This window comes from Branchiostoma lanceolatum, chromosome 17 (assembly GCF_035083965.1).
Source record: "Branchiostoma lanceolatum isolate klBraLanc5 chromosome 17, klBraLanc5.hap2, whole genome shotgun sequence".
Lineage (NCBI taxonomy): Eukaryota > Metazoa > Chordata > Leptocardii > Amphioxiformes > Branchiostomatidae > Branchiostoma > Branchiostoma lanceolatum.
Window position 1 is genome coordinate 9,794,310 of NC_089738.1, and position 16,084 is coordinate 9,810,393.

Genomic DNA, 16,084 nt, shown 5'->3' on the forward strand with positions numbered 1-16,084 from the left:
CTGAGTTAGCGCCGAATGGCAGCCGCTCCAGACCCTTGCGATCTAGCCCCGCCAATTGTGCGCTCCTCGCAATTCAGCCCCGGCTGCGAAGAGAGAGTGGTCGGCCTGCCAAATAATAATTAGAAGAAAACAAAATTTTTGTATTTCCTAATTTATAAGGTAGGACATCAAAGGCCTACTAAGACCATAGCCGAGATTTAGTTGGGAGAAAATGCTCGTCATTATTCATTCTGGCCTCAGCGTAACTCTTCAGGCAAAACGCCAGAAGTAAAGAGAAAGAGATTATTGCAGATGTTAGGATCATATAACATATGGTGCTTAATAGCCAATCTCTTTTTTTTCTTTGTGGAAGCAATTTGCTTAAACTATGAAAATTGCTTGATATCGCTATTCGTCTACGAGCTAAACATCGCCCCTTCGGATCAATTACGAGTTCTCATATGCCCTTTAACATCTTTGAGTGGTTCTAGTAGTGAAGAAATATTCGTTCATCGCGAATGAAAATTGCCTTTTGGCTGGTTCCCTTCCATCATACGTAGAAACTCGGACCTCTAGAAGGCCTGGACGAATACTAAATTACCTGAAATGTCAATATCGCTGGAAATCACATGTAATTCCGTGTAAAGCGATGCACAGTTCAATGGCTGCCCATGAATTGTAAGGCCTATTACAAAAGTTGACGGAGTGTTATGTTGTAACTATACCACAGACTTACATATTGTAGCAATGGAACTAGAGGCTGTAGATGTTGTCGAGGAAACTAGGAATATTTTGCTGACATTAGATATGTGCTTTGAAAAATTGAGTGCTTTGCACCACCAATCCCAAAATAATGTATTGATAAATCTTACTGGATTTATATGTAAAATATTTCATAGTATTACACATTTTTTTTCGTATCTGAAAATGCACAGGTTTCATGTTGTTCAATGCACTAATAGAATTGGTCAAATTTGTTCTAACATTTAAGCTCTCTTTAAGGATCCTTCAATATCAACATGTAATGACTTTATTCCTAAAAATTGATCAATAATGATTGGAGGGAATTGTCAAACGCCTTGTTGGAAGACACTGGACCACATCTCCAAACGCCCTGTTAGAAATTGACCTTTTTTCTTGATTAAAACAGGAAAAAAAATACAACTGAACTGTACTTCACTCAAGCCTCATCTCAAGCCTTATTCGTGGTACCGCAAACGCCGCCAAGTGAGTTATGATCCTTTCTAAACTTGTTCATGGCAGCCTATAATGCATTTCCATAACGCAATGCGATCTTTAAGTTGCTCTGTTGATGGACATAAAATACCAAAGTGGATAAAACACATTACACTGAGAGCCCTAAGTGCTTATATCGACCCAGTACAGCTTTGTACCAAGTGGAGCATGTTTTCCATGTCAAATATTGTTGTTCTTTCTAGTAGATCACGTAAAGAATGGAATTTTACTGAGAAATCGACATGTGGGTGTCAAAAAACAGTACAATCATGGTGGTCTAATATATTTTCGTACACACACACACACACACACACACACACACACACACACACACACACACACACAGACACACACACACACACAGACACACACACACACACAAACAAACACACAAACACATGCGCGCCCATACACATGCACACAAACACACACACATACATGCACGCACACACAAAATGCAGACACACACACACACGTGCTACGTGCGCACATACACATAGAAATTAAGTAATTACCATTGACAGTAACTCATGAATCCACACGCGCATTTTCCCATTCAAAGGTTTACTACATTGGAATATACTACATATTATTCGAATAGAAATAGCCATAACAATAATCAGCATAACGGCCAGTACAAAATGCACATTTGAAGTCAGGATTCTTTCCATTTACAGTTGCACCTTTGTTCTCATGTATAACAAGTATAATACAGTAGTTGTTTTTCGCAAACATCAAAGACGCCCCCCCCCCCCCATAAATAACTGCCTCATTACTATATTTCTCGTAAAGCTTTTCATGGATCTTACGACAGCTAACATTCAGCTAATCAAAGACTGAAAATCACTGACATCTCCAACACATATTCGGCAGCATGATAATGACTTCCACACACACACACCTTTCGTTTTACGACGCATGTAATACGTTTTACGACATTACGCCCGTTTCACGGCTACCGTTCCATTGTTTGTAAAATGGACTGCCTGATCCTGACAGCAAGTTTCTTTGCCCCAGTGCGAAATCTCACGTTAGTAGTGGAATAGATAACGCAATTCCAGAAGCTGTTACTTACAGCAAGGTACATAAACGCAAAGGAAAGATTAGGTGGGATTTTATAGCCAGAAAATTTGGAGTACATGTAGGCAATAAGCATGGGCAGCCATGACACCGCAAACGTGACAACAACGATTCCGACTGTCATGGCGGCCTTGAAGGACATAACGGGGAACATGTTGGGCGCTTGGGGGAAAACGTGGGCGTGTTGGATCTGCACGGCTTGTGAGCGAGCAATCATGAAAATCTTGCCATTCAGGTAGCACATCACAAACAGTGGTGGTAGGAGAATGATGAAAGCGAAAAGTCCAAACACTACCTCCGAGAAAATGTCAACAGCACAGACATACATCTTGTAGCTATACTCGTAGGAACCCCATCCATATAGCGGCCCAGCGCTGTAAATGGCAGCTACAGTCCAAGATGCAAATATCATGACCTTACACTTTTTACCGGTCATGATGTTGTTATATTCTATGGGCTTTGCGATGGAGATGTAGCGGTCAACACTCAGGTCGAACAGCAGTAGAACGGACGCTACCATGAAGGTCGTACCGAGGAAGCCGCAGTACTGGCACACAGACTCAGGGTACACCCAGTGGCCGGCAAGCGACGTCCTGACGCTCAGGGGGAGAACGAGAAGACCTAGCCCGAGATCCGCACAGGCGAGGGCCACCATGAAGCTATAGTGTGGAAGAACAACTTTAATCAAAGAGAGGAATGCTTGATATGTTAAGTCCCCCTCTCACTGGACCCGCGGCACGCTGGCGGCGTCGCTGCGTCCTAAACTGGATTTGTGTTACCCTTGATGTTATAATGAGAATATCATTCAAAACGTATAGGTATGATCAAAAAATACAACAAAACACACAAAGATTAAAAAGATTCATTTTTTGTCGATGAGATTCGATCGGTTGCAGCGACGCCGCCAGCGGGCCACGGGTTCAGTGAGAGGGGGGCTTTACACCATCTCCACTAAAGTTATATCCTACAGACTTTCCATGACAATGCAAATCACATTCAATCTAGCAATGAGCATAGGTTCAGAATGATAATAAGATTTCCGAAAATGATCGTACCTAACAGTTAGTTAACTTAAGGGACGACCCTAAAGACCCATTAATGAAAAAAGGTACATATTGCTAACTTACATATTTCTGTCGTTACTATTCCGCAGACGCTGTGTCCCAAATCTACTATTCAATATGCATACCTTCTAGGAACGTCGAACCTTGTTCTTCAAACCAGTACAACAAACGTTGTTTAATTCATTGACATTGGCGTTGTAAACAATGCTGCCACGATAACCCTACGTGTAACAATCTACAAAATAAAATCGTGTCGCCAACCGCCATGAAGTGTCCATTCCTAATAGATGCCCTTGTATATAGTGACAGTGCTGTGCGTTAAAAATACATCATACACCTGCAAAAATGGACGTTTCAAGGGGAAAAAGTATTACCAATGCTTCTATTTCTCGGCTATAAGAGATACAGAAATATCTGCAATCTACCTTCCAGTCACGTTTCTCAGGTTCTCGTTGTAGAGGATGACGGAGACGTTGAAGATGTTCCCAAAAATGATGAGGGCGCACATCCCTGACATCAGCCCGGCCTTCAGGGGCGAGGAGGGGACCGCTGAGCTGCCCTGCTCCGACGGCGCCACGGTGGAAAAGTTTTCAGCCAGCCACACGTCCTCCATGGTCACGTTTTCAGGACTCAGCTTGGTTTGAAAGTCATCAAGTACAACCGTTGGCAGGAATAATGTCTTTGGGTACATCATACATCACACTACGTGACAAGTATCTTCGTACGGGTGTTCAAATCCTACCCAGACCTGCTTTTGTATGCAGATGCTATTTCCATGCACTTTGTTTTGAGACATCACGGGTTGTGGTACTAGACCTTTACGTAACGTACGATTGGTGACGCAAAATCGCTAAGGGTTACGTCTGGAGTCTTGCAACTGTTTCGTTATACATAAGCATGTGGCTGCTTCAGACGTGTAATGTTTTTGCATGAAAAGCGTCACTGGTTGTGTTGAGAGTTATAACAAGATAGCAATACGTTTTGCTTTATGTCTTGCTGTTTATCTGAGAACACGAGAGGTGCTAAAACGTCTTCCAGCTTCTCAGATCATTGACTCCAAGGGTGAGACGAATGACCACCGGGCTCCGATGCACGGGTGCAATCTTGAAAACCCTGCATCAAAACATGAAAATAGCACTTTTAGGTCTCAGCACAACCCACAATTTCGTCATAAAAATGTCAGCAAAGATGTCCAACCAACTAAATCATACACAAAAAATCGTTCCGTGGTTCGCGCATCTCAAAACACCTTCATCTTAGCAATGCAGATACGGATATGAGTTGCAAAGTAATACATCGGGATATTTGATAACAGGTAAAACGGCCATATAAGGCTTAATTTCACATGAAATATTTGCCCCAAACCGCCAACCTGCGGCCCGATATGAAACAACAGAAGTGGCAATTACATGAATGATTTATATGATGTCCTTTGTGTTTCTGCGAAAATATGTTTTATTGATATTTCACACCAGTAGACGTTATTATGCCAAGAAGTTGGGAACAGGTCTGCCTTTCCAAAGTTAAAACACGTAAAAACACGCGCATTTTGCCATTTGCATGTTTCAAATGTCAAGAGGTCAAATGTTTTGGTCACAATATAATTAACGACGGAGGAACCTAATGAAATGAATTGTCCTTTGTGAATCCAGAGGACATACATGTGACATTTAATAATAGCCAACATATCAATATAGTCTGACCTATTTGTAAATATGTATTGGAATGTTTTTCATAATCTATAAGCTTCAACAAATACGCCAGTGACAAAAAAAGGTATAAAAAGGTCACCTATATGAATATATTATAAAGATCACCAATATGAATATGTATAAACGTCGGTTAATATATAAAAACATGCTCAGTAAATTTGATTTAAAGAAACTCGTCTCGTACTGTGAATTCGTCTCTTCCTAGGATGTGATTCGCGCGATAAAAACAACTTTTATTAGCCTTTTTACGATGCAGGCAGTGTGTAGTGTGAATCATAATGTTTATTTTTGTCTTTATACTTTTGTGAAGCGATGCACGCCCTCTATCCTGGTATGAAAACAATTAATTCCTCGCACAGCTTAATTGCTTTGACACGCTCCACTTCTCTTCAAATGGTGTCGATTTGGCAGAAAATTAAGTTAGCTAGAATAATAGAACCTGGGTACACAATCTGAATACAAAGGACTCGGTATCAGCCTTTGTGGTATAAATTCAATTATCTAGTAAAAATAGACTTTAGCATGTAATTTGACAATGTATCTAAGCTGACATTTTCCTTTGGCAAACGATTGTGCAAGTCAAATTTGCTTTAGGTGCGTTTCAAAACGTCCTGTCTATTTTGGCATATTTAGTACTGCTATGAGCTTTAAATACTAGTAGACCAACAAAGCTTCTTGGAATTTGTCTTAAAATAGTTGATCTGGCTGGTCTAATAATGAAATGTATTTAAAGATCATAGTACTGCGTTTCTGGTTTTATAAGAGAGACACGCACAAAACGTTTTATTGTAGGTTGAATACTAGTTTGATAAAATGGTATTCTCGTTATTCTAACGTTATATATGACTCTTACTGTTAACTTTATTTCATAACACCACAAGTGCTATTGTTGCGTAACAGCCTGCTCATGTTATACAAACGACCCTAAATACGGCTCAGATTTAGATATAAAACGTATAAACGCACAGACAGACATGCAATATGTAAGACTGTGGCGTCTACTACTGATGTTTATCACTATCTCTGAGACAGTTGGGAGGCTTATGTGATGTACATGAAAGCAATAAAACGGCTACATTTCGTGAATACCTTCTTGAATAATGTATACATGTATAATGGATTATTGACAGAAAATTACAACTGTAATAACTTCAGGGCAATGGTTAAAAGATACATGATGTTCAAGGTGAAGGTTAGGGTCAGGAAGAAAAGAGACAAAAACTCGAAAACTTTAATTAAAATGAATAACGTCTTCAAACTATGATTTACCACCCCCCGACCCCTATAATTTACGAATTCCTTAAGTGAAACTATGGAAGCTGGAATTGTACATTGTTCTAGATTCAAAATAACACATTTTATGGAGTAATTTTGATCTACTAGTTATATTGTTGGCTTGGACCTTACAGAGTTGCAAAATTTAATCATCTAAATTCGAATTTCTGTTAAACCTAAGCATGATCCAAAAATGGGGATGAAGTCACTAATTTAAAGTATTCAACCTTCATATCGTTCCATTGAAACATTGGACATAGCATTCTCTCTAGATCTGGAACTGGAAAAAAAATTAAAAGATATGAGTAGTGTCCTTACGCAGGCCTGAAGGTCATAGGATATAGTCCATGCCCTTCCGCATTCCTAGCTTCAAAGCAATCCAATCAGTCACAACACCCTGACAACATCACACCAAAATACGACGGGACAGACTTCTGCCGCCGTGGGGAAATAAACTGATAAGCGGGACTAGTTTCTCACGCCGCGTTGACTAAGAACTTGATCCAAGTTTATAACGTTTGGCAACTTCATCAGTATCAACTCGACCCGGGCAAAATCCCGGAAAATTACATTTGGTACGAGCAATATAGGAGATGAAAAGTGCTGCCATTAATCTTCCAAAGGTGAATATTTCAGGGTACACGTCGGTGTGGGTGATCATCATGTTGAAGGGTGCGACTTAGGTACGGCGATGCGCCGCATTGATGATATCACCACCAATTATACTTCCTTTTTCGTGGTTGACTTCTTGGGTTATATTGTAGAGAAAGAGACACCTGCGCCTAGTTTGTTGCTATCATCAAGGAAATAATTGGGAGAATTTTGATGATAGAGCATTGCTTGTATAGACTAAGGTAGCAGATTCGACAGGGCCCTACACCTTTGCAGCTATACAATAGTAAAAATATGCTTTACATTCTTTAACCCTATCCAGACTGGGCTTTTTTGAGGGGGGGGGGCGAATGAGCCCCCCCCCCCCCCCCGTCCCAGATATCCCAAAAAAGGATAGGGTTAATTAATGTTACAATGCTCGAAATGTATACGTAGTAACCTTACATACCTTATATGCCTAATTGTCACAAATGATTTGAAACAACTATGCTTAAAGCTTGTGGCATCAAGCAGTAAGGTATTAGGTAATGACCTAAATCTTAAGTCATATGGATACAGAAAACACTATCACGGTCATTACGTTATAGTCATAAGACGGATATAATAGTCAGATGTTTTAATGTACACATGGGCTACATATGAAGTCCCATATTGTCTTAGATAGCATCTAGTAATAGAAAACTAAAGCTAGTGCGCTTTACGCTTTAAAACTAAACCAGAATCGACAGATACATTTTGGTCGGGAAAGAATAGCAAACCGACAATCAGCTCATTAAATAAGTAGTTTGTGTGAACACACACTGTCACCAGCATGACAAATAGACACCAACCTTACACCTCCATGCCAAGACGTGTTTGAAGAAGGTCGCTTTGCGTAACACCAACAAACAGAGTCTTCAAACCGAATAATCAAATCCTACGCCGCAATTTCCACATGTCTCATCGGGAATGGCGCTTAGTTTTCAATTGCTACCATCTAGTGAGCAAACGATGAGGTTCACGAGGCTGGGGGCTGAAAATTAACGTTCCGGAAAGCGACAAACCGCTGGTTACAGACCGTAAGGCGAACTATTTCAGGCGATTCTTTTAAGCTTAAGCAAACATTAGTACGTGATCAGTTAACAAATCTGTTTCCTTGCAAATTCTTTCCCCCAAGAGCTTGTCCTCAGAGGGTAAAGTTAGGTGATTCTAACTATCAGTCAGAAGTATGCATAAAAGTTCTAGGTACCTATCAATGATCATAGTAGGAATAATCATAAGAGCAATGCTTACCACATATATACTACCCGGGGAAGAAGCCACGCTCAGAGCTTGTACAGGAACACCTTATTTGTAGTAGAGTAGGGTCGCTGTACAAGATGAATGTTGTCCTTGCCTGCGCAGTTCCATCACTGTCTGCCTGAATGAGGTGACTACGATGAATGCTGCCACTGTTTCTGACCCAGGCCCGTACAGCCCGGAGTCAGGTCCGGAATCATAACTCATTTGCCGGGCCTGTTTAAAGAGACCAGCCTATTTAGCAGAGCGGGACCCATGACCTAGTCGATATCAAATTCTGCGGTCTAAGTGGACCTCTTTGTTGTTTGACAGGACCACAGTTCGATAAAGTGATATTGAAAAAATAATAATATGAACCTGGCCTTGACTGATGAAGTAAAATCAATGAATGCCCGCACATGTACCATGTTTACATGTTCCGTTTATTACATTTGACATACAAGATATCCGGTGGTAAGGAAATTATACCCATACCTGTTCATTCTTCTGTATATTCAATTTCATCTTCGTCCCTACAAGATAGCTAATGGGGCATCACACAGCTTTGGTCCGTGACGATGCATTCCGCATTGCTAGCACTTTTCTCTTGTGACAAATGTGTTTTTACATGTGCATGGATGATGATGCTTTCTATCAACATTACACCGGCAGTTTCCTAATTTTCTTGAAAAATATTTATTAGTTTTGATCACGTACAACATTAATACCATAACTCTTATCTATTCAGTAACAGTCGTGCAGTTAAAAGAATGATCATCTCCACCAAAACTTAAAGTGCGTAGTTGTTTTAAAGATTATGGAAACTCTGCCTATCTTGTTAATGTTCTATTGCGCACTTTACCGATCAAATATGGATGTTTAGATATTTCCTTGCGTGGTCATTCCTATGGAATCGTCTAGCAATACGTTGAAAAGCAGCCGTTATAAGTACGTATCTTACGTTTGATGCTAAGTTTACGTTTATCTATAAGTTATGAAGGGAGCCTGCAAATACAGCGATTGAAGTCCGGTAAATTGGTTTTCTACAGAAATGAAATCGCTGTCAAATACATTTTAATGTACACGGAGTCAATAATATGAACGTGAATTCATATCCAAGAGGTCACATTTTCGCCAAAGTGCCAATAAAAGGGGATGATTTGGCATTTTCGCTCATAGCAAATAACCTTGGCAAAGCCGTATGCCCGTCATGATGTTTTAACGACTTTTTTTAAAGTCCAACGCTGATTTGTCAGCAAATGTAAAATTCTCTTTTGCATTATCTTATTTTCAAATATACAATAGGTAGAAAGTTTGTTTGTACTTTCTGCCTGATATTTCAAACACAATGAATATGCATGCATGGAGGACCGACTTCCCCAATGTGATAAACCAACGGCACAAACTATTAATACTAAACGGCTTGGTGAAAGAATGTCAAGAAGGTAATTACAAATTATAGGCCCCTTAGGATCCATCCTTCGTTACTGTATTTATGTGCATATTTTCAAATTCATTGTACTGAAGATACAGACATTAGTCAGTGCCATAAACAATCCAACTCAAAATGTCTTTCTCGTAATTTCCCATTTGCCTCATTAAGGGAACAGTGTTATCCCGTTTGCTATGCAATTACTGCAGCTTTGAGGTGCCAAAATCATTATGATATTATCGTATCTCATACTGCGTCGATTATTGGATTGTATTCAATCAATTAGCTCGAATATTAATCATAAAAACCATTAATCTAAAGTCATGAGCTCAGGTCGCCATTTGTTATATCATTGCTGGGTGCCACACTACAAAGGGAAATTTAATAACGTTTCCATGCGACCGATAGATAACAATGGAAGACCAGTTGTATATTACATATTATGTGATATACCAGACTATTGCGTACGCTTGTAATTTGATTTATATGATAAAAGACTCTTTTGGTGAAGACTATTTTCTGTCGTTCAGTTTTTGCTCAGACTCACTGCCTAGCTGTCACCCAATGCATGAAGCATACACTGCATCTAACGTTATCTGATATTTATCCATCCATCCATCTATATCGATCTATCTATCGATCTATCTAACTATCTGTCTATCTAAATTGGTACCTATCTATTGTATATCTACCTGTCGAAATAGTATCCATCTATCCATAGATAGTAACATTTGTCACTACAAATTTATGGCATCGATGTCTGTTGGAATTAGTTGATGGGATGTCCATTGAACGATATTAAACGTACCTAAAATTAGAAACAAAACTTTAACTTTAACCATTAAACCATCACCATGACTATCACTGAAACAGCTTTGCTAATACATGACCCTCATACTCACTAGACTGGTTTTAACGTCAGTAAATCAAGCTAGAAATATTGCACGAACAAAAAGCATCATCTCATACCACAGAAGTACTTCAATCATAAACGCTTTGCAGCTCTTAGGGCTGTGGGCATTAATAGATTTCGCACGTTGCTTGGATACCTTTTATCATTAATCCTGATGGCCTTCCAGGTCCATTATGCCATGTCATATTTCATATGTATTGACAGGTACATCATTTGTGGCTGTATCTTTAAATAACACAATGGCTTCTCTTTCAGATGATCAATCATTATGCAGCTGAAAAGTTCTTTTCCTTTTCTCATCTGTCAGCACATTCAAGGTAAGGTAGAATCAACGCTTTAGTAAGTTGATTTTGTAAAGACTTTCATTTGCAAGACTCTTCATCCTTGTTAAATCTCTTCTTGCTTTGCAAAGCCCGACATGCACCTCAGCCAGGTCATATTTAGATGAAACAAAAGAATAAGTTGGTTCGACAAAGGTTTGGAAACAGTTCAGTGTTGCTCATCCAGATACTAACATGTGGACATAATTGCCTCAAAGAGTACTGAAATCCCAACATAATCTAATGATAAGTTTCACTCCGTATCAAACCTTTGTTTATCATCATCAACGAAAATATTTGACATTGATTTCCATCTTGCATTCCTAAATCAAGAGTCTATTTCCAAGCCCAATTCGTCACATTGTTGCAAATTGAATCAAAGACATACTTTATTGCATTTGATTTGAAGGTTGCTTGTTTAATTTATTTAAAACATGACCCCCGCTTGGTGGTTATTGCTTTTCCTGCAGTTTTGTAGAGCGAAACTGATGTACTTGTCTCCAGACTTAATATAGATGTCAGTAAGGCTATAGAGAGACATAAACCAAAATCATTTCACCAAACTCCATCGAAATCATCATCTATATCCATGAAAGTTTGCGAGGAACCCGTGGAGAGTGGTAAATATTATGACATAACATGTTCCTTCGGTCGTCTATATTCCAAGCCTCCTATGGGTTGATCTTTAAACAATTAGGAGCGATTTGATCATTCATACGAATTCAGGAACTGCAACTTTTAAGAGAGTGCTTCTGATATGACTGTTAACTTTATTAGTCATGCTTCACATCCAACAACTACTGTCACTATGTATGCCTTTGTATGATTTAATTGTAATGTGTAAATATGAATGTGTAGACCACAGGAAAAATAGTCTCATATCAGGCTAATGGTAGATCTAAATAAAACTCAATACTTCCTATCCAGTATCCAATCTTTTGTACAATTAACTCCAAGACACCCGGTATCACCGAACATGGCTACAAATTGTTATTAACTGTTGAGACCAACGTGCCGTGAGACCCTTGCTGCCAGTTCACGGTTACTCTACAGTGCAAATCAAAGTTGATTCATCCGCACGACAGGTGGAAAATTACCACGGCTGTGGATAACAAGAAGTGATAGTCGCCTCTGTCCCCATTCCCATCGATCGGATGACCTCTTCATCAGGAGAAACGGCCCTTAAAGCAGAGTGGTCGGGATGGAAGCAGCCGTTTACTGCTAATGGCCAAGTCTCTAAGTGAATGCTGATTGCATGGGGTATAACTCATGGACTCTATACTACAGCGGTTAATGGTAGAGTAATGCAAAAGTTCCATTTTTATATCCCAAGTAAAGGTTACTTTCAAGAGAGTAATTAAAGTCGCATTTAGGTCACATACATATTTCATATCTTATATCAAACCCAGAAAATTGGTGATTAGTACATGATAGATGAGCACTTGGATACCTAAAGTTTATAGGGAAGTTTTCTATCTTTACTGCAAATCGACAATCTAATGGAAGCTTTAATGAACGAGCACTGGATGACAGCATCGTCTCAAATACTTTCTTCATCTAAAATTCTAGACGTCGATGCAAAGTATCATCAACCAGAAACAGCCGTTCAAACCTGACCACTACCCTAAGCTCAATAACAATAATGACATGGTTGTGGAGCAAGCAATACGCACATTCGATTCATACTAGATGAGGAACAGAGTTCATATATGATACTATTGATGCTAGTGGACATAAACATGCAGCAGCTTTGTCAGTCGTCAGGGCAGGTTAGTGGATTGCCCAAATGGTATTGGAAATCGAACGTTAATCTAATAATAGCTAAGGTCATAATAGGAAGGTGCATGGCTTTTACTAGGTCCCAAAGGATACTGATAGGGTGTCATCTACCGGGAATGGATAGGATAAACTACTAGTAGTTTGATTCCGAAGAGTTCTTGACCGACCAAGATCTAGCCTGGCTATAGGTGATAACATGATCGAGTTAGTTGATATTGGTAAGTGATTTCAAGAACAATTTACCCCAGTGTTTCTCTCGACAAAGCTTAACAGATCTGAAAAAGTCGGAGCGAGACAATGCCGAGAACATAATCATGGACAGGAACGTTTCCAGGGAATTCAATGCAGAAGATTTTGTATTCAATTATCAGGCAAATTCAATTAGTCTTACAAGTACCACACTAGATACCCCGATGATTTTCAACCATATCATGTCACAAAGCCGTTGCTAAGCAAAGTACTTATTTTCAGATGCATATTCGTATGCAGAAAACATAACCTAGGCCAACGCGCAGCTGTTTATATTGTGCTTTTCGTAAAGGTCAGAGTTGTTACCAGATGCAGTCCTACTGTATTTACTAAACGGAGGAACTTTGCAACCTCTATGAACACGAAATATAGTAAAGTATCTGTATAAAAGTAACCTTCTTTGCCAAACTCTGATCAAAGGATCTCGTTGGAAAATGCTGTACGTGCATTTTTATCTGACCTTGTATATATATTGAAGTACTTACTTTCGTTTAATCAGGATTTTAAAAAGCGAGATACCGAAAAACGTCATGGCATTTTTTCTAACGTTTCAGATTATGGTAGAAATCACTTGAAGTGTAAATACTTGTACTAGACAAGCAAAATGTAACAAACGTTAGCTCCGCATACTTACGGTCACATTGAAAAGACAGTAGCGGCTTACACCAACTAGATATCCTTACCTTGTAATGATTTCTGCAAGCGTTTCTGGCTCTGGACTCCGTATAAGCTCCTTCGCCCGGGGTCTACTGACTGATGCCTTACTCATCAGCACGACGCGGCAATGGATTTGATTCTGTCACTTCCAACGTTTCAATATACACCATGCTAATTTTGCATCGACCAACCGTGGCCTTATTTATGTACCGTGTCGCTTAGAACAAATTGGAGCCAGGTGGTACCTAATAGGTAGACACCATCCCGATAATTAACAATGTAACGGTGGAGACGCAGCGCGTATGTCAAATACGCTGTTGTGGCCGCTGACAAATTGCACCATCCCCTCGCGAAAAAGGGCCTGAACGGGGACGAAATAATCAATAAAGGAGATAAATGTAATTTTGCTCAGTTTACAATTCGTTTCGCACACTTTCTTATACAGAAGATACATTTTTGCTAGATTCATTAACTTAAACCGATTAGACATATAAATCATGTAACGTTACATTTGTACAACCTGGGGGTACGTTTAAATAGAAATGTGTGCATCTGTTGAAAGTTGGCACGGTTTTCAAGGTTTTTGTACTTTGAGATTTTAATGTCACGGATAATTGTATTCTTTATTCTAGTCCAGGACGGAGGTCCAATTACTTGCTGCATCGAAGCGCAAAGATGCGCTCTACGGATGTACCAGAAAACACGGCAACGAGACATCTTCATAGATATTTTCGCGTGACCATTTTTTCGATCCACCACATGCATGCTCAATGATATATACCTAAATGTTGCCGAATAGATATTTCATTCACGTTATTGCACGTTATACACATCTTTGTACATCTTGATATGACTCTCGTTCAGACGACAAGCTCTGGTGCCACGTGCAGACCGAGTATCGAATGTTTGTGGCCTGTTTTTTGCATATATGCAACTGTGTCCTTGCAATGCTGATTGTCTGACAAGGACATACCATTAATGCCAGTTGAATGATATAGCTTCTAGAAAACGTTGTAAAAGGGAATCGATGTGGTTGCAAAATCACGACGAGTTTGTGCAGATTGTCAGCTCAAAAGTCTCGCATTCCATCAGTACAACAACAGAAACCTTCCTGTATAGTTTACTTGTTGACTATTCAAAAAATGCGAGAACACAGAACTACATGGATCTATACAATTGTGGATTAGAAATATCGGCAGTTTGTGCTAACAATTAGATCACAGTTTTAAGAAATGGTATGGAGGTTCTATGCTTTTAATTTTGTTTTAGTGTCTCTGTTGCAATTAGCTATTCTATTGTAACAGTTATAATGATTCTTAAAATGCACTCCACTAACAAGCTATCGGAACAAGTAAGCCAGGGCAGCCACACGTAAAATTCTGCGTATCAGAAAACACGACAGCGATACATCTTTATAAGTATGATACACAACACATATGCAATACAACCGTCATGCGACAATCGTTGAAGTTTACATTTGTTTTTACATATCTCGTGTGGCTGTTAAATTTTCTGTCTGCCATGCTGAATGATTTACACTTAAAATGGAAGATTGATTTACACTTAAAAGTCGTAAAATAGATATTTCAGTCACGTTTTCGCACACTATACACATATAAGTATATCTCGGTGTAAGTCTTCCATATTCAGACGACCAACTCTGGCGGCACGTGCACACCTACCTTCGAGCGTTCGTGGGCTGTTGTTTGCATATATGTAACTGTGTCCTTGCAATGCTGATTGTCTGACAAGTACATACCGTTTATGCCATGGCCAGTTATATGATATAGCTTCCAGAAAACGTTGTAAAGATAACTCGATGTAGTTGCAGAATTACGAAACCCTTTTACAGATTGCCAGGATTAACTCACGCATTGAAAGATACAAATTTATCACAATCAACACAACAGCAAAATCCTGTACAGTTATTACTTTATCACTATACCCGAACTGCATGCATACAGCATTACATGAATTTATACATTATAGTGGATTACAAATATTCTATGCGTCCCACATGGTAGGACGGACATCCGCTACTGTTAAAGGAAGGCAGTGGCACAGACCTCCCTATAAGCCAGCGATCGGGCCGTAAAGCATTGACAAAACAGGAGAAAATGGCACGATTTTTCCGGTTGATTGCTTTGATTGCCACAACAAGGTTTGTTGGCGGTACCTTAAATTTTTGTCCAAATTGTTACCCCGTCTATACGACGTGTCATCCTGGAAACAGTAACCATTTTACAGAGGAGTTCTATGGGGGGTTTGCCCCCGCACGATGTGCGCTCTGTGACACTACTGCCATGGGTACCGGGAGTAGAGACACCATCCCAACATGTCCGCTTGCTAATGGAGTGCCTACACTGTGGCTTCGTAATTATCGTCTTGGCTACCTGTCCTCGTCTGATGTTACTCATCTCAAGCATCTTCACAATCTTTTCATCGAACCTGGTAAGTTTGCATTTAGTTTCAAGTAATTTATAGTTTTGGTGCAAAAAACTATCACTACATAACAGCAC

The 16,084-nt window shown here is 39.5% G+C and overlaps 1 protein-coding gene across 2 annotated transcripts; it reads right to left on the minus strand.

The window, feature by feature from the left end:
• Positions 1-1,910: 1,910 nt before the first annotated feature.
• Positions 1,911-13,839, minus strand: LOC136423624 (trace amine-associated receptor 9-like). Of its 2 annotated transcripts, none has more exons than XM_066411859.1 (3): positions 13,592-13,839; positions 3,785-4,472; positions 1,911-2,954 (listed from the first exon to the last, which is right to left on the minus strand). In XM_066411859.1, exons 2-3 carry the CDS (start codon positions 4,051-4,053, stop codon positions 2,171-2,173), a joined length of 1,053 nt encoding a protein of 350 aa, XP_066267956.1. In that variant the 5' UTR covers positions 4,054-4,472; positions 13,592-13,839; the 3' UTR covers positions 1,911-2,170. The 2 variants fall into 2 exon arrangements, with proteins under 2 accessions (XP_066267956.1, XP_066267955.1); XM_066411858.1 differs by lacking the exon at positions 13,592-13,839 and adding an exon at positions 8,231-8,464.
• Positions 13,840-16,084: the final 2,245 nt, after the last annotated feature.